The 19323-nt window shown below is 41.0% G+C and overlaps 1 protein-coding gene across 3 annotated transcripts; it reads left to right on the top strand.

Annotated features, from left to right (window-relative positions):
• The first annotated feature begins 1407 nt into the window (after positions 1–1407).
• LOC124143966 (procathepsin L-like) lies at positions 1408–19226 on the top strand. 3 transcript variants are annotated; one of them, XM_048386184.1, is made up of 9 exons: positions 7635–7740; positions 8539–8666; positions 12211–12316; positions 13068–13214; positions 13928–14029; positions 14192–14213; positions 15389–15489; positions 17376–17650; positions 18645–19226. In XM_048386184.1, the coding sequence occupies exons 2-9, from the start codon at positions 8539–8541 to the stop codon at positions 18742–18744; spliced, it is 981 nt and encodes a 326-aa protein (XP_048242141.1). In that variant the 5' UTR covers positions 7635–7740; the 3' UTR covers positions 18745–19226. The 3 variants fall into 3 exon arrangements, with proteins under 3 accessions (XP_048242140.1, XP_048242141.1, XP_048242138.1); XM_048386183.1 differs by lacking the exons at positions 7635–7740; positions 14192–14213 and adding an exon at positions 1408–1498 and having other exon boundaries at positions 13928–14051; XM_048386181.1 differs by lacking the exon at positions 14192–14213 and having other exon boundaries at positions 13928–14051.
• The last annotated feature ends 97 nt before the right edge of the window (positions 19227–19323 follow it).

Raw genomic sequence — 19323 nt, 5'->3', positions numbered from 1 at the left:
ATACACTGAATATATGTCCGAATTTTCAATGAGTAAAACGTTTTTGGTTCAGTAAAAGGCGACTATGCTTGTCGTAAGAGGCGACTAACGGGATCGGGTGGTCAGGCTCGCTGACTTGGTTGATGCATGTCATCGATCCCAATTGTGTGGATGGATGCTCATGATATCAATCACTGGATTGTATGGTCCAGACACTATTATTTACAGGCCGCCGTCATAGACCTGGAATATTGCTGAGTGCGGCGTCAAACAACAAACCAACCAACCAAAGCTTTGATTCAGCCATTTTGACAGCTAGCAGACGATACAAACGAACAGAGTTACTTCCCTTCGCCCAACGATTCGGATAAACATCGGTTCATTTCACCTCAACGATACTTATGCGAGATGAGCAAGTTATCTACGGTGTGTTACGATTTATTTCTCAGCGGGGTAAATGAGCGGGCAACATGGAAAATAATTGAGTTAATAATAATCAGAAGCTAGTATTTTAATGTCTCGTGATATGAGAGTCATTGTATTCATGTATACAAGTTTTATTTGTTCATATAACATATAACTGTGTATTAATTTGTTTATATAAAATAGGTTTAGTGGTAGAGCGTCCGCCCGAAGAGCGGAAGATCGGGAGTTCGTTCCCCGGCCGCGTCATACCAAAAGACGTTAAAAATGGTACTTGTTGTTACCCTGCCTTGCGCTCGGTATTAAATGGCCAAAACCAAGACTGGTCGGCTGCGCCCGTCATGGTTTATTCTCTTTCCAGTGTTTATATTGTACGATAAACAACTCCCACTTGTCATTTCTTTCTTAAATAGAACACATATGTAACTTGATGTAAAACGTGAAATTTTATTAAAATATTTAACTTACTTGAACGATACAATATTTTAACAAAGTATTTAATTTACAAACAAATAACATTGTATACATCAATGTATTGCCATGTACACTCATACTACAGGGGGCACGGGTTGCCCAGTCGTCTAAGGCGCCGCAATTCGCTGTGCAGAGTTGCGTCCCTTGGGCACGCCAGAAACCTATGATTGTGGGTTCGAATCCCGGTTCGCCCCGATTATGTTTCTAGGTTTGTCAGCACCATACCCGTGCTCGTGGGTTTCACCGAAGTGGTAAACGTCTGAGACCTGCATCACTTCGGACTTTCCTCCCACATTAAGCTGACACGCCGTGATGTAACTCGAATGCTGTTAAAAGCGGCGTTAAATCCAACTCACTCACTCACTTATACAACAATGTATGCGCTCATTGATCATTCCCCAAAATAGCATTTACACGATAAGGACAAACTCGCTCCATTACAAATATTCAGAAATTTGAGAAAAAATACGGAGAGATAAAGGTGTACCAGATGACCTTATTTTCCTACTTCTGAGGTAAGGCTTAGGCCACGTTTTCCTCCCAGGTGCTGTATTTAAAAGTAGGACTTATTTTGTAAACATAACTCACATCGGACAGTCTTGGATTACAGAAACCATCTAAGGTGAGGCTCTTACCATTCTAACCTAATAATACCACAAGGTAAATAACTTCCCACGTGGTACTACGTAAACAGGTGGTGATGAAAAAATCATAAATGTATTATGAAGTACATACATATTTCATATATATATTAGATATAATATTCTAGGTCATATAGAACAGTCTGTTTCTGATATACCAGAAAAGAAAATTGAAGGTAAAATAGCGATGCTTTATGGGGTTGTAATACAAACTGGATCATATATGGTCTATCATGTATAAAAACAGTCAGATGAGTGGTCTAACCAACCTAACTGTCCAATCTTTGTGTCAAGAGTCGCTTCTGGTTGATCTACACCCATGACATCCGTCATGTTATTATTCTCATGACGACTAACACCAGAGATAGCCATCCAGGGTCGTGACTTTTTCTTAAATTTGCTTGAAATTCTGACATTTTGTTGCTTCGTCTGTCACATGGCAGTGTAATGTGTTATTAAACAATGATTGAAACGATATTACATTGTTTCTGTTGTGATTCAGTAGAAGTTCATTGCATTCTATTTGGACAATGATTAGTTGTCAGGAATGTAGCATGGGTGGATGTCCTATTCCACAACCTATATATATTACTCATACTTATAATGCATCAGTTGTTCACGTGTAGATTTTGTCTTTTCTGTTTCGAATTTTTGGTGACCCAATACAAGATGCCGGTCCAACATGTGTCAAGCGTTTTAAAATCATGTAGAATATTCTATGATGTTTTTACTGACACTGTGACCATCCAGTTATATCATGTTAGTGGTATGGCCCTGTACGTTTCCCATCCGACAAATTTAACTTACCTGATTTCTCAATGTTTTATATAGTAACTAAATTGAGCAAAAACTCCGATGCTATTTTCATTCATATACTGTTAGGAGTTGTCAGTCCGGTGTGTCTACAGGTACTTACCCATGTTATCCCTCTCATGTATGCAATTGTCGTTATTGTTTATCCTCCACCTACAATATATATTCTGTACAATGTCCCTCATTCAGTCTTGCTTGACAACGGTATAAGGATCTATACCGAAACGTCGCTTTTTACATTATTAAAAAAGTTGTTATCCATAAATTGTGTCTACTTTGAAAACACAAGAATGCTTGACAAAAGAGACCATTTAACTCGGTAATAGAACATTTTCAGAATTAAGCTTTTTGTTTTCTTTTTTTATTTTGGGGGGCGGGGAAGAGGAGTAGAGGGATAAGGAATTAAGTCAGGGTCAGTGTCTTCTGAAGTTAAAAAAAAAGATTAGAAAAGATTTCTTTTGATTTTGGATTCAGAAGAGAAATACCGTTTATTCTTTTGGGGATCAATCACGTATTCTTATTTTGATATCATCCAATCAACGGACATTTAGACATTAGCTGCTTGATTCTCTGCATAGTGTATCATTTGAGTACAGCAGCAAGCAAGAGTCAAGGGGTGTAGAGATTATTAACTGTTGATGTTGTTCTACTGTAACCAGGCAGGGCAAGATATGTCAGTTAAATGGGTTGGCAAAACTGACAAACAAGAATATATACACATGCACAAAAGTTAAGCGCCACCATATTTATAGTCTCTTGATTTCACGTGTGGGAATCAGAAATACGAAATATGATGATGTATGACTGAATTAGGCTTCCATAGTTTCATGAACCCAAATTTGTCCAGATACCACAAGGAAAGCGTGCTTTACGTGTTGCTGCAGTTCCCCTACCCTATAAATAGTGAAATTCAAGTTTCAGACACGTGGTTGCATTTTGCTCCTGTGTGAGATTCCCCTTCCAATAGAGGTTGAAAATCAGCCATGGTGAGGAGAAAGTCAACGAACGCTGAAAGATGGCAAGTGATAGGCATGAAAAATGCTGGCATGTCATGCAGGGCCATTGCAAGACAAATGGGTCGTCATCACAGTGTTATCACTCGTTTGATTGCCAAACATGGTCAAACCAATGATGTCAATGACAGGCATAGGTCTGGTAGGCCAAGAAAGACCTCTAACAGAGGATAGACGTCTTTTCAGGATAGTCAGACGAAATCCATTTGCCACTTCAACAGATTTAAGACTGCAGTGGATTACCCATCAGAGACGATGACCGTAAGGCGTCGCCTCAGAGCGGCTGGTTATTACGCCAGAAGACCAGTAAAACGTCCTCAACTGACTGAGAGGCACATGCGGAATCGTCTGATATGGTGTCGTGCCCGTAGTCGATGGAACTTGGCCAACTGGAGAAGGATCCATTGGTCTGACGAGTGTCGAATGCTGCTACGAACTGTTGATGGTCGAAAACGTGTTTGGGGGCAACGTAACACTCGTTTTGCACCAAGGCACATCCAGAAAACTTTAGCATGTGGCGGGGGGTCTGTCATGATATGGGGTTGTGTTTCCTTCGGCTGCAAACTTCCGCTGGTGACAATTCGTGGAAACCTGAATGGCCAACAATACCAAGAAGCCGTTCTTCGTCCAGTGGTAGTCCCTCATTTTGACAACCATCCTCTTCAGACAAGACCTGTTTACATGGACGACAATGCTAGACCACACAGATCTCGGGCAGTTTTGGCTTATTTGCGTCAAGAAGCTATTGCCACTCTTCCTTGGCCGGCCTGTAGTCCAGGTCTTAATCCGATTGAGCATCACTGGGACATTCTTGGCCGGAAAATCAGACATCGTGATCCCCAAGTTCAAAATCTCGCTGGACTTGAAGCCGCACTTCATGAAGAATGGATACGTTTGCCCCAATGACGTGTAATGAGTATGAGGCGTAGGGTTGAAGCTGTGGTCAATGTCCGTGGATCATACACACGTTACTGACGTTTCTGTCTTGCAATAGACTCTGCACTTCCTAGGGTGTCTATGTGACACCTGATATGGTCTGCTGATATCATGACAGTTACATGACAAAAAAATGTTTTTCAATGTTTTCTAATCTTTCAATTTCTGGTCTTCGGTAAAATTCCTTTCTTCTCATATTCGTTTGGAACACAAGATAAACTAGCTTTGGGACAACTTTTGCATCACATCCATAATAGTCATCATTAAGTAACAAAAGTAACAGCTCACAAATATTGTGGGTGGCGCTTAACTTTTGTGCATGTGTATAGATACACATTTGGTTCGACACACGTTTACATTTTGAAAATGTTTAGAATCTAAAACGTTTGAATTATAAACTGTTCTAAACAGGTTTCGGATGCAAACATGTTTAGGGTTCAAGACGCGGTAAACTATTGGACATGGATTAAACGTCTGTTACAGTATAGCTTCATATTAGACGTATTCTGTGGTGGAGGGAGTGTCCACGACTGTTGAAAGGACAGGGGTCATAGATGATGACTAATTACTAGGTAAGATAATTATAAGGCTCGGGTACAATGAAACAGTTTGAATTCATGGTCGTGTATTGGCAATCTCATGTTCGGCTATTTCCGTCAAGTCTGGAAGAAAAGACTGTGCCAGCACCCTCTGGTGGCAGATTGCTGTATTAGCACCGTCGCCTACAGAAAATCCCAAGCCCTCTTTTGTCACATATACTTGGAATATTTGTAGTAATAAGTCTGCATTTTGTAACCTACATTCTTATTGTACATATACATTTTTTTTTAAATACTGTTACTAGTGGATCCACTAAACAGTTTTCATACATAACAAGGAGAGATCACACAACAATTTAAAAGCAATTTAATACTGGCAGTCTAATCAAGCATCATGTTATTCACAAACAGCAATAGCAAGTATCAGTCCCACTAATAACAGTCTTACTTATGCAGGAACTAACTCATAACCTTTTAATATTACACTCTTAACCACCTTGTAATCAAAGCTCTGCCCAATGGATAAAGCTGCATAATCGTCCTGTGCTTTGCCTATTAGAACACTCTGAAAAAGTGGAGTCCATGCTTCTAACGGCCATTTTAAATTAGTAGCTAACTTTTCAAAGTGCAAAAAGGACTTGTCTACCTCGTTTTCCTGAAAGGGGGTATAAGTTTTACAAATTTTGCCTCATCAAATCCCTTCTCCTTCTCACCAGTTAGACTCTGCTGCTTTATCTTAAGTTCTAGCTCTAATTTCGGAATATCTAATTGCCTAGATCTCAGTATGCTCGTCAATACATTCTGCTCAATATATTCATCTCAATACGCCCAGTTCGGTACATTCTGGTCAATACATGCTGGTCAATACATTCAGTTAAATACATTCTGGTCACTACATTCAGCTCAATACATTCTGGTCAATACATTCAGCTCAATACATTCAGCTCAATACATTCAGTTCATTACATTCTGGTCAATACATTTTGGTCAATACATTCTGGTCAATACATTCTGGTTAATACACCCAGTTCAGTACATTCTGGTCAATACATTCTGGTCAATACATTCAGCTCAATACATTCTGGTCAATACATTCTGGTCAATACATTCTGGTCAATACATCCTGGTTAATACACCCAGTTCAGTACATTCTGGTCAATACATTCTGGTCAATACATTCTAGTCAATACATTCAGTTAAATACATTCTGGTCAATACATTCAGCTCAATACATTCTGGTCAATACATCCTGGTTAATACATTCTGGTCAATACATCCTGGTTAATACACAAAGTTCAGTACATTCTGGTCAATACATTCAGCTCAATACATTCTGGCCAATACATTCAGCTCAATACATTCTGGTCAATACATCCTGGTTAATTCACCCAGTTCAGTACATTCTGGTCAATACATTCAGCTCAATACATTCTGGTCAATACATTCAGCTCAATACATTCTGGTCAATACATCCTGGTTAATACACCCAGTTCAGTACATTCTGGTCAATACATTCAGCTCAATACATTCAGCTCAATACATTCAGTTCATTACATTCTGGTCAATACATTCTGGTCAATACATTCTGGTCAATACATTCTGGTCAATACATTCAGCTCAATAACTTCTGGTCAATACATCAAGGCCAATAACTTCTGGTCAGTATGTCTAGATCATTACATTCTGGTCAGTACATCCCGGGCAAAATATTAAGGTCAATACATTCTGGTCCTTACATCAAGGCCAATGCATTCTGGTCAGTACATCCCGGGCAAAATATTAAGGTCAATACATTCTGGTCCTTACATCAAGGTCAATAAATTCTGGTCAGTACGTCCCGGGCAAAATATTAAGGTCAATACATTCTGGTCAGTACATCACGTGCAAAATATTTAGGTCAGTACACTCTGGTCAGTACATCCCGGGCAAAATATCAAGGCCAATACACTCTGGTCAGTACATCTCGGGCAAAATATTAAGGTCAATACGTTCTGGTCAGTACATCTCGGGCAAAATATTAAGGTCAATACATTCTGGTCAGTACATCCCGGGCAAAATATTAAGGTCAATACATTCTGGTCAGTACATCTCGGGCAAAATATTCAGGTCAATACGTTCTGGTCAGTACATCTCGGGCAAAATATTAAGGTCAATACCTTCTGGTCAGTACATCTCGGGCAAAATATTAAGGTCAATACCTTCTGGTCAGTACATCTCGGGCAAAATATTAAGGTCAATACGTTCTGGTCAGTACATCCCGGACAAAATATTAAGGTCAATACATTCTGGTCAGTACATCTCGGGCAAAATATTAAGGTCAATACATTCTGGTCAGTACATCTCGGGCAAAATATTAAGGTCAATACGTTCTGGTCAGTACATCTCGGGCAAAATATTAAGGTCAATACATTCTAGTCAGTACATCCCGGACAAAATATTAAGGTCAATACATTCTGGTCCTTACATCAAGGTCAATAAATTCTGGTCAGTACATCTCAGGCAAAATATTAAGGTCAATACATTCTGGTCAGTACATCCAGGTCAATACATCTAGCTCAATCCATTCTGCTTAATACATCCAGGTCACTGGATCCTGTTCAATACAGATATGTCAACAACCAAGGTCTCGGTGATCTTGCTGATTACGTGTCACGGTGTTCCGATGGCGATTGCATGGTCAAGGCTCGAGCGCAGTGTACAGCTGAAAAGAAGTGCAGAAAGTCAATGGTCCATATTTCATCATCCCTTATCGCGAGTCATATGACTGCATTTTACTTATTGACTTCAATTCAAGTGGCATCAAATGACGCTCACACAAACCACATGTTTAAGACCATGTGAGCTATGGTGTAGATAACACCGTGTATATAACGGTTCTTGCCCCCACACCCGTCACTCCAGCCACCGTCCTCGCCCACCAAGGTAAGAGGTGATACGGGAGACATGGGAAGTGATACCTCCACGATCACGTGATGTGTAGTCTCCTACCATGTCAGATTGTCCAACTGAATGGTGTTTGTCTGAGGATGTCAGTAACATAATAATCATAGAAAACGTGTTTTAACTGTGACCATGTTCCTTATTATTTTGCGAGTGAGTGAATTGGGTTTTACGCCACATTTAGCACTATTCCGGCACTATCAAGGCCGGTGACACCAGAAAAAGGCTTCAAACCTTGTACCCTTGTCGGGAATCAACCTGTGTCTAGGCGTGCCAAGCGAACGCTTTAACCAGAGGGCTACCCCATTGTACTTTTGACATTTATTTTTAAAATTAAAATTTAACAATTTCAAATTTCAAATTCAAAATCTGTTCAGCAAACTGTTGCTTTGTTGAAGTGATTTTCATACTTAATATGTTCTTTATCGGCAAGAAGATGTCCTTGCCATTTTTTGTCCAGTGATATTATTACTTTTACCTTGGTTTTGAGTAAATCATATAGATACCATGTGCTGACTGCATTTAAAATGCATTTGCGATGTCACACCGTACCGGAAGGCAGTTCAGACTGAGTGAGTGAGTTTGATTTTACGCCGCATATAGCAATATTCCGGGGGACACCGTAAATGGGCTTTACACATTTACACATTGTACCCATGTCGGGAATCGAACCCGGGTCTTCGGCGTGACGAGCGAACACTTTAACCACAAGGCTACCCGACCGCCCCTTCGTGTTCTGAGGAAAACATTTTAATTAATCAACATGTTTTACCATTGTAGATGTTCCGCTTTGCCGTGGTTGCCCTGCTTGCTGCTGTTGCCGTCGCAGTAGATTTGAACAGAGAGTGGGCCATATTTAAGACCTCTTATAACAAGAATTACCTGACAGAGGAAAATGAAGTCCTCAGGTGAGAGAATACCTTCATTTTTGTGAGGACCCTAAACCACACCTAAAACAGCCAGTCTGTGACGAGTACGAGTAAACAAAAGTTTCCACGTTACCTTTCGCATTTTCCGAAAAGTCAAGACCGACGGAATTCAGTGCTGAGTGAGTGAGATGGGTTTAACCCTGCTTTAAACAGTAGTTCAGTAATATTACAGCGCATCAGCTTGGTTTGGCTTGAGGTGAGGTGAGGTGAAATTGGGTTTAACGTCGCGTCCATGATTATTGCACTTATATAGCTACGTGCATGTACGTGTGTGCGTGGCTACTTGAACTAGTCCGGACTGATACCGATTTTTAGTGCTAGCTCACTGAGATACCATGCCGCAGTTTAACATGAATACCCCACTCAGACACAGTACACTGACTCCGAGCCGACCAGTCCTTGTTTTAGCCCCTTAATGCCGAGCGCCAGACAGGGTAACAAAAAGTACCATCTGTTAACATCTTTTTGAATGACACGGCCGGGGATCGAACCCCGGAACTTCCGCTCTCCGGGCGGACGCTCTACCACAAGACCACGGAGGCGGCTGGTGTGGCTTGAACACCCGAAGAAAATCAAAGCATTTACCACGGGTATGGGTGTGGTGCCGACAAACCTAGAAACATAATCAGGACGAACCGAGTGCAGAATGACACAACATACCTTGTTATCTGTCTCTATCCCTCTGTGTCGACTACGTGATAAACTTATGAAAGTTCAAAGCTGACACAGTATAAAGTACAAGGAAGCAGATAGCCGACGGTTCATAAACTGACACTGCACTATTGGTTGTCTAGAAACAAGCACTTGTTATATTTGGCGTTTATCTTTAAAGTGCGGGCTAGTTCACATGACACAATATTGTAATCTAAAACTGCGTCACAGATATTCATTCTGAGACAGTGCAGCCTCGTCAATCACGAAGAGTTATATTTTGGCTGGATGAACGAGTCCATAGTATAGTACAATCAACATCCCCTAAAGAAATCAACATCCGGTTCGTACACTGCGGTGCAGATGTCTGTCCATTCAATGATTTGCAAAGCATGTGTACCGTCAACTTGGTTGTCAACAGATATTTTCCAAATCTTTTCATGTTTTTAATCAAGGTGCTCACGTAAGTTGATGCGCTTCGCGAAGTAAGACCCGTTTTATTACAACATAGATCTTGATCGATCAGATCGTCTTCACTGGGCTTCGTTTGAAGTAAATGCAAGTGATATGAGATGTGGAATCTGATTGGTCAATAGTTGGGACATAGAAGGGACATAACTCGTAATAGCCATCGGAGGCGCTACGATCGAGCCCAGACACTCCAGCCGAGTTCAGCAAGGGTGGAAACTTTACTTTAACAGTCAGTTAAGTCCTTTCCTCGGGAAGATGGACATTTCCACTGTAATCCCATGTCACTTGGTATACATGAAAGTGTTACCAGCAGTAATTACCCGGAAGGTCAGGTTTCCGGATTAACGGGGTCCGGATTGACGAGGTTTCACTGTATTCAGGTTGATGCCTTCCCCTGTCGATTAGCTATCAAACAACGCCCTGTAAATAGTATCATAAATTTTAAAAAATAGAGATGTCATAAAGCATCATAGATAACATATTTTAAAAATGGTCATATATTTTATCAACTTCGTGACCGTAACACCTCTAAAAAACGCTTCAGATCAGTGTAGGTCCGAATGTTATTGCAGTCATCAGAAGCAAAGTTTAGGGCTTGGTTCTACCACACTTAATCAGAACCATTGTGCTGTCAGCAGCTTTGATTGGATGATAGTGTGAGAGTTGGATGTGCTTTAAATGTACATCCATAAAGTTATCAAATCCGATAATATATAATATTGACCTTTTTGTGTTTAAATAAACAGTGATACTAAATGTGTCGACCTAATTTCAAGTAGGTGCCATTTTGGTACAGAATCGTGGTGATATGGTGTGTTTGGCAACCTTATTTAATTTAAGACCCGATCCGGGGTAGAATAGGTCTTCGGCAACCCATGCTTGCCTTAAATGACGACTGCACAACGTTCTTATTTCTTCACACGACGTTACAAAATTCTACGAAATAATAGATCTTTATATTGTCTTTCGGTAAGTATAAAAGTTGTTGCGGAAATGAGTTTGTTTTCATTCTGATGCCATCGTTGAAAGTGTGAGTAGGCTTAATTTTCGTGTTTTTCCTACTTCGTCCCCATGACCTCAAAAACGCCGTTACTGTGCCTTTGTCATCATCATCATCTTCATCATCATTTATTATATTCTGGCCATAGGCCCATATACATACAATAACATTATACATATACAATTTTGTACATGTACAAGTATAAACATGCAGACTTATATGCATACTTATTTGTCATAAATATATGTTATCTGAAATGAATAACATTTGACGGGAAATACCTTTATGGTTCTAACCATATGACATTTGTTTAGATGTGTTCTAATACAAAGTCATGCGCACGAATTTATTGTAGTCAGTAGGTGTGATATAATTAATGTACCGCTCATATATTCCAAAGAATCTGGAGCCGATGTACCACATGTGAAACCGATCTGGGCACAATATTGTTAAAAATGGCGTCGACTTCAATTTTCATTTCATGACGACATTTTTAAAAACTTGAATTTGCAGTAAAATTTAAACTGATGTGAATATGTATACACACAATCGTAAAGTATGATCAATCGTGTGTGTGTCATATCATAATATTCTATGCTCATTGATAAGTGTACGGAGTCGAAATAAGTGGCCAGACAAGGCAAACTCATGGGAATAAAATGATGCACAGCAATCATGTAAACTTGGATTCGTGATGTTCTTGCGTATGTCACTTATTTTCCAATAGTGGTTCATATCCTTCTTTTCAACGACCATAACTTATACCAAATTGGTGTTCACTATCAAAGCATTCTTTCTATATGTTTGCTTTTCATAATTTCATTCAATGAACGTCGTTAATGTCATGGAAATATATGCTGTCGTTTTGTCATGTGTACCGACCATTCCGCCATTACCGATGGTCGATACAAATTATACAAAACGTGCAAATAAACTTGTTCGTAAAGGAGTAAACAAAAATGTATTTACGTGAATAAGTATACAGTTGTGAAAAACATGTCTTTCTAACCACTCTGGTCATATTATTTCTTATGAGCAAGGATATTAACTGAAAACACTTACGTGTTTGTGACATGGGTGCTTAATCAAAATTCGCTGTCATTAGCTTGGTGTTCAAACATGGCAGAAACGGGAGGGTGGTCAGGCTCGCTGACTTGGTTGAAGCATGTCACCGATCCCAATTGCGTGGATCGATGCTCATGATATCAATCACTGCATTGTCTGGTCCGGACTCGACTATTTAGAGACCGCCGTCATATAGCTGGAATAATCCTGAGTGCGGTGTTATACAACAAACCAACCAACATGTATCACGGATATCAAGGCCGCAGCACGAATGCCCTTGTCGTTAACACGAGTCTGTGTTTTACCATTCCTTGAGTTGTCTCCCTTGTATTTCAGACGCATGGTCTGGGAGAACAATGTGAAGTACATCCAGACTCACAACCTGGAGGCTGATAGAGGGCTGCACACCTACAGACTCGGGGTCAACGAGTACGCAGACCTGGTGGGTTGACATCCAAGGGGAACTGTTCATCCATGTCATATGGTTCAGGGGTGTCTGAGGGGCGGGTGCTACCGGGAAGGCAGGACAGGTTTACCCTTTTTGCGAACACCTGGTGTCATGACTGATTTTCAGTGATCCATCCATAGACGTTTACCACAAAACCCACGGGCATGATGGTGACAAACCTAGAAACACAATCGGGATTCGAGCCCATGAGCAAAGGTTACGCGTACGCCCAAGGGACGCAACTCCGCAGAGCCAATTGCGGCACCTTAGACTACTGGGCCACCCATGTCTAAATGACCCGTGAAGATTCCGGTGTAGAATAGGTCTTCACCAACCCATACTTGCCGTAAAAGGCGACCATGCTTGTCGTAAAAGGCGACTAACGGGATCGGGTGGTCAGGCTCGCTGACTTGGTTGATACATGTCATCGATCCCAATTGCGTGGATCGTTGCTCATGATGTCAATCACTGGATTGTCTGGTCCAGACTTGATTATTTTACAGACCGCCGTCATATAGCTGGATTATTGCTGAGTGCGGCGTTAAACAACAAACAAACAAACACGCCCAAGTGTGATTTGACTTAACGCCGCTTAACATTAGTTACGTTATATGGCAATGGGTTAGAGGAATGGTAGACATTTAGGCTGAAGACGTGTGTTACTTTGGTGAAAGCCACAAGTATGGTCTGGTGCTGACAAACCAAGGATTGTAATGAACTGATAACGGTATGTATTCCCTCCCAGACTACAGAGGAGTTTGTGAAGCAGATGAACGGCCTCCGGATGGCCAACACCACAGGTGGCGCCACCTTCCTGCCCCCCAGTGTCGGAGATCCCCCGGCCGAGGTTGACTGGAGGACCAAGGGATACGTCACAGAGGTCAAGAACCAGGTAGGCCTGCCTTAACATAAATACATACCCCATGTATTACGACTTTGATGAAAACAGCCTACGTGGGCTAGTGGATAGAGTGTCGGCCTGGAGAGCGGAAGGTCGGGGGGTCGATTCTCTGGCCGCGTAATACCAAAACACGTTAATATACTTGTTGTTACGCTGCCTGGCGCTTTCAGGGGATAAAACTGGGTCTGTTCGGCTCGGAATCAGTATAATGTGTTTGAATGATTTATCAGTTAAACTGCAGCATGGTAGCTTAGCATATAAAACGGGCGTAAGTCCGGACTGGTCCAAGAAACCACACACACCAAACACGCACGGACGGACGCACGCACGCACGCACGCACGCACGCACACACGCACGCACACACATAGTTATAGGTGTGGTGCTGACAAACTAAGAATCCTAAGAATCACACAATCATTAGATGATGACACTACGAAGGGACGCAACTCTCGTTATATGTCATTTGTCTTGTCACTTTGTTTGTGGAAAAGCAAAACATATACACAGCTAAATTTATTCCGATGAATTCATATACACCCAGAAAGAAACTCACTGAGGAACTGACAAGATGTTGAAGTGACAGTTGATATAACGAAAGCATTAGCCACAAGGCTATCCCACCGCTTCAAGAATCGTGAAGAAAATAGAAACATAGGACATATTTGGATTTGTCATGGCTTTTACTAGTGACCTTCACCTTCAGCTTGCGTGCGGATCCTGCTGGGCGTTCTCCGCCACCGGCTCCCTGGAAGGACAACACTTCAAGAAGAATGGAAAACTCGTGTCTCTGTCGGAGCAGAACCTGGTCGACTGCTCCAAGCCTGAAGGTACTGCAAGATTGTGAGTGAGTGAGTGAGTGAGTGAGTGAGTGAGGAGTGAGTGAGTGAGTGAGTGAGTGAGTGGCTCCCTGGAAGGACAACACTTCAAGAAGAATGGAAAACTCGTGTCTCTGTCGGAGCAGAACCTGGTCGACTGCTCCAAGCCTGAAGGTACTGCAAGATTGTGAGTGAGTGTGTGAGTGAGTGAGCGAGTGAGTGAGTGAGTGAGCAGTATTTCAGTTATATCACGGTGTGTCAACTTGATATTGGAGGGACTCTGGTACCCTTAGATGTTTGTTTATTGGATTAAAACAAACGAGCAGGGCATGGTGCTGACAAACCAAGAATCATAAAAGGGACGCAACTCTGTAAGCGTCGTGAGGAAGGTTTAATGAAGGATAAAGAACATAATTCCTCCAGTTTTGAGACATTCCCACGCGCAAAGACTTACCTGGTGAAATGTCAGTCTCACTGTGACACGAATAACAAAGCTGGTGATGCGACGGAGTTCGTCAAGGCGACTGCTTTTGCACTCATCTTGATGGAGATAGCGTTCATTTTCAAAGTCTATTGTGATGAATAGAGTTCTTCATTTGAAATGTTGACTGTGTCGCCGGGAAAACCTGCACACCTTCAGTCAGAGCTTCAAAGAATTATTTTTCTGAAAGGTGAAGCCAAACAAGTTCACGTGTGGGGGAAGGGGCGAGTGGAGACAAATAAATGGGCAATGGAGGCTTGTTCCGGAATTACACGAGGGGTAACGAATATTTTACAACCCATGCTTGGGCAATGGAGGCTTGTTCCGGAATTACACGAGGGGTAACGAATATTTTACAACCCATGCTTGGGCAATGGAGGCTTGTTCCGGAATTACACGAGGGGTAACGAATATTTTACATCCCATGCTTGGGCAATGGAGGCTTGTTCCGGAATTACACGAGGGGTAACGAATATTTTACAACCCATGCTTGGGCAATGGAGGCTTGTTCCGGAATTACACGAGGGGTAACGAATATTTTACAACCCATGCTTGGGCAATGGAGGCTTGTTCCAGAATTACACGAGGGGTAACGAATATTTTACAACCCATGCTTGGGCAATGGAGGCTTGTTCCGGAATTACACGAGGGGTAACGAATATTTTACAACCCGTGCTTGCCGTAAGAGGCGACTAACGGGATCGGGTGGTCAGGGTCGCTGGTCCAAATTGCGTAGACCGATGCTCAAGATATCAATCACTGGGTTGTGTGTTCCAGGTTCGATTATTATCATATAGTTGGAATATTTCTGAGTGTGACGTTAAACAACAAACAAACAAACAAACAAGACTGTTGATACATGTTCCAGGAAACCATGGCTGTGGGGGCGGTCGGATGGAATTCGCCTTTGAGTACATAAAGGTCAACGAAGGCATCGACACTGAAACGTCGTACGCTTACAAAGCAAGGGTGAGATTACTGATGACTCCTGGTGTACCGAATAATACTGTTGTACCGAATAATACTGTTGTATCGAATAGTACTGTTGTATCGAATAATACCATCACGAAGATTATTTTAATCTTAATATATTCCGTGATCCTGGTTATGTCTTAATCTATATTATATTATTATTTGGAAGTAATACGGGTCATCATTTATTTAATGAAGTGAGGTGAAATTGGGTTTAACCTAGCGTGCAAGATTATTGCACTTATATAGCAACGTGCATGTACGTATGTGTTTGTGTGGCTGCTTGTACTAGTCCGGACTGATGCCGATTTATAGTGCTAGCTTAACATGAATACCCCACTCAGACACAGTATACTGACTCCGAGCCGACCAGTCCTTGTTTTAGCCCCTGAATGCCGAGCGCCAGACAGGGTAACAAGTACCATCTTTTAACGTCTTTTGGTATGACGCGGCCGGGTATCGAACCCACCCTCCGCTCTCCGGGCGGACGCTCTACCACTAGACCACGGAGGCGGTCCATTTATTTAATGAAGAAACTAACATACATGTATATCATTATTTCGAATCTCTGATTGCTTGGGTACATGAGTTTACTAAATTAAGCCATGTCTCTTCCTCACTTCCGATATAGAAATATGGGGCCGACCTGTCATAAACACATAAACAATATAAGCTTGTGTTCTTAATTGAGGTAATACGGTTTATTGTTTATTTAGTAAGGAAATGAAAAAAAGACATCGATGTCTCACTCGCGTGAAATAACAATTTTTGAGGGATCTACTTCCATCCCGCCTCAATGACATTACATATGGTTTCAGAGAAAGATCAATACAGTAAACTACGGTTATAACGAACACGCTTATAACGAACTAACGGATATAACGAACTAAATTTATAGTTCCGACTATATGGTGTAGTTATGCTGTATATATGCTTATAACGAATTACGGTCATAACGAACTAAAATTAGTAGTCCCTTTGAGTTCGTTATATCCGTCAGTTCGTTATAAGCGTGTTCGTTATAACCGTAGTTTACTGTAGTATAATACGTCATAAAAGGAACTTATGCCATTTCTTGTCTCTCTCGTGTTCTGAAGCTGTCACTTCCAGTTTGTCACGCAAGACAAGAAAGTACAAATATCATCTGTATATCTATATAAGATTAATAATGTCACGAAACGTGAATACCGTATTTCCTTTATTAAATGCGCACCTCTACGTGGTCATGGGAAAAGGTTTTGAAATAAGAATTAGATTAGCTGCCGATAATTATTTCTCTCTATTACATTTGAATGCTACTTAGTGTACTAAACCTCTCGTCGTTGATCCGAAGGAATAAGGATTGCCCTTCATTTAGTGCGTGAGTGAGCGAGTATTGTTTTACAACGCTTATCGCAATATTTCAGTTATATCAGTCTGGGGATCCTACCGTCCTCGCTTAAATAAAAACCGGGTCTAAATGTAAACTGAAGTTAATAGATATTCATCGTTTAACGCTTCTGATTTTAGGTACATACGTATTAAACGGGAGCTTTTCGGGGCCATTTTTTTGCTTTTTAATCTTTTTCTTGAAATTTCAAGATACCAAGTTGAAATTTCAGGATACATACTAAATATAAATTTCAAGATACCATGTTAAAATTTCAAGATACTAGGTTGAAACTTCAAGAAGTTATGTTGAAATTTCCAGATGCTAAATTAAAATTTCAAGATACTAAGTTGAAATCTCAAGATTCAATGTTGAAATTTCAACTTAATATCTCGAAATTTCAACATAGCATCTTGAAATTTCAAGAAAAAAGGGAAAAACTAAGTGGCCGTAAAAGGCTTCCGTATATTAAGGTTCAGTCCGTGTAACCTCAATGCTTCATCTGACGTTCCAGGACGACAGGTGCAGATTCAAGAGAGCCAATGTGGGTGCCACCGATACAGGCTTCACGATCATCCAGCGCGGTAGCGAGTCTGATCTTCAGAATGCCGTTGCCACGGTTGGCCCGATCTCCATCGCCATCGACGCAAGTCGCCCCACCTTCCGTCTGTACAAGAGCGGCATCTACGACGACCCGTCGTGCAGCTCAACGCATCTGGACCACGGCGTTTTGGCTGTTGGATACGGCACAACCAGCGAGGGTGTGGACTACTGGCTTGTCAAGAACAGGTGATTAGTTTTGATCAGTAGGGTAGTGCTCTTGTTTGTATGTACCAGGCAATCTGTTTGGAATAATGTGTTGTCTCTGAAAATATTGGACTCAGCTTCTTTTAGAAGCTTTCAATATTGGCCGAACATTTTCGATTTTCTGAAAGAAAACAAATTGTGTTTACATTGTTGTCTATATTGCTGTTTTCATCTATTTTCATCGCTGTCTTCATCTATTTACATCGCCGTCTTCGTCTAGTTACATCGCTCACTTTATCTGTTTACATAGCTGTCTTCATCTATTTACATCATTGTCTTCATCTGTTTACATCGTTGTCTTCATCTGTTTACACCGCTGTCTTCATCTGTTTACATTGTTGTCTTCATATGTTTACATCACTGTCTTCATCTGTTTACACCGCTGTCTTCATCTGTTTACATCGCTGTCTTCATCTGTTTACATCGCTGTCTTCATCTGTTTACATCGCTGTCTTCATCTGTTTATAGCATTGTCTTTAACTGTTTATATCATTGTCTTTATCTGTTTATAGCATTGTCTTTATCTATTTACATCGCTGTCTTCATCTGTTTACATCGCTGTCTTCATCTGTTTACACTGCTGTCTTCATCTGTTTACATCGCTGTCTTCATCTGTTTACACCGCTGTCTTCATCTGTTTACATCGCTGTCTTCATCTGTTTACATCGCTGTCTTCATCTGTTTACACCGCTGTCTTCATCTGTTTACATCGCTGTCTTCATCTGTTTACATCGCTGTCTTCATCTGTTTACACCGCTGTCTTTATCTGTTTACATCGCTGTCTTTATCTGTTTACACCGTTGTCTTAATCTGTTTATAGCATTGTCTTTATCTGTTTATATCATTGTCTTCATCTGTTTACACCGTTGTCTTCATCTGTTTATAGCATTGTCTTTATCTATTTACACCGCTGTCTTCATCTGTTTACACCGCTGTCTTTATCTGTTTACATAGCTGTCTTCATCTGTTTTATCAGCTGGGGAACATCCTGGGGAGACCAGGGATATCTCAAGATGTCCAGGAACAAGGACAACCAGTGTGGTATCGCCACCTCGCCCAGCTACCCCATTGTGTAATGGACCCGTCCACGACGTGACACCATTTTAAATTCAGAATTACTACTCTGATACGACACCTTCTGACAAACCCTCCGTAGAAGGCCGCGCCATGTGTACCCAATTAAAACGATGGATGCATGAATACTTGATCGAAATGTCAGCTTTCTAAAACAACAGGATGCATCCATATCGAAATAACCTTGGATGTTAGTTCCTGAGATACAGAAATCAGAAATGCTCCGAATCCTTCTCTCTCGCCTACCGAGAATTTAGTAAACTCTACGCTGATTGGATGATTAGAATGTTCACGTGATACGACCTCCAATGAAGGGTTTGTCCGATCTTCTTGCAGAGAGACGACGTATCCTGTAACATATGAATGTAATGATACTGTATTTTGGTGAAATGATGTATGTTATGTCAAATACAAGAATTGTTCAAAGATTTCAATGATTTATTTTGTGAACACAACGTAATCAATAAAATGTCAAAGATAGAAAGTGTTGGAATGGTTTGTCTACTAAAATATGATAATGATGTGTCATCTGATTTTAAAGACTTCTGTAGTAAGTTTGACTAATCGGTTTTTGTGAAACA

Source organism: Haliotis rufescens, unplaced genomic scaffold (assembly GCF_023055435.1).
Source record: "Haliotis rufescens isolate VD_foot unplaced genomic scaffold, xgHalRufe1.0.p SCAF_6, whole genome shotgun sequence".
NCBI classification, from domain to species: domain Eukaryota; kingdom Metazoa; phylum Mollusca; class Gastropoda; order Lepetellida; family Haliotidae; genus Haliotis; species Haliotis rufescens.
The sequence above is the reverse complement of the archived record's forward strand: the minus strand, read 5'-3'. Positions and strand labels throughout refer to the sequence as shown.

What these genes read in the sequence shown, in the direction of transcription:
- LOC124143966 (XM_048386183.1), top strand. Translation starts at nt 8,539, where the DNA reads ATGTTCCGCTTTGCCGTGGTTGCCCTGCTTGCTGCTGTTGCCGTCGCA. An exon ending in TCAACGAGTACGCAGACCTG is followed by an intron (nt 12,317 to 13,067) that starts GTGGGTTGACAT and finishes ATTCCCTCCCAG; the next exon opens with ACTACAGAGGAGTTTGTGAA. An exon ending in CGTACGCTTACAAAGCAAGG is followed by an intron (nt 15,490 to 17,375) that starts GTGAGATTACTG and finishes CTGACGTTCCAG; the next exon opens with GACGACAGGTGCAGATTCAA.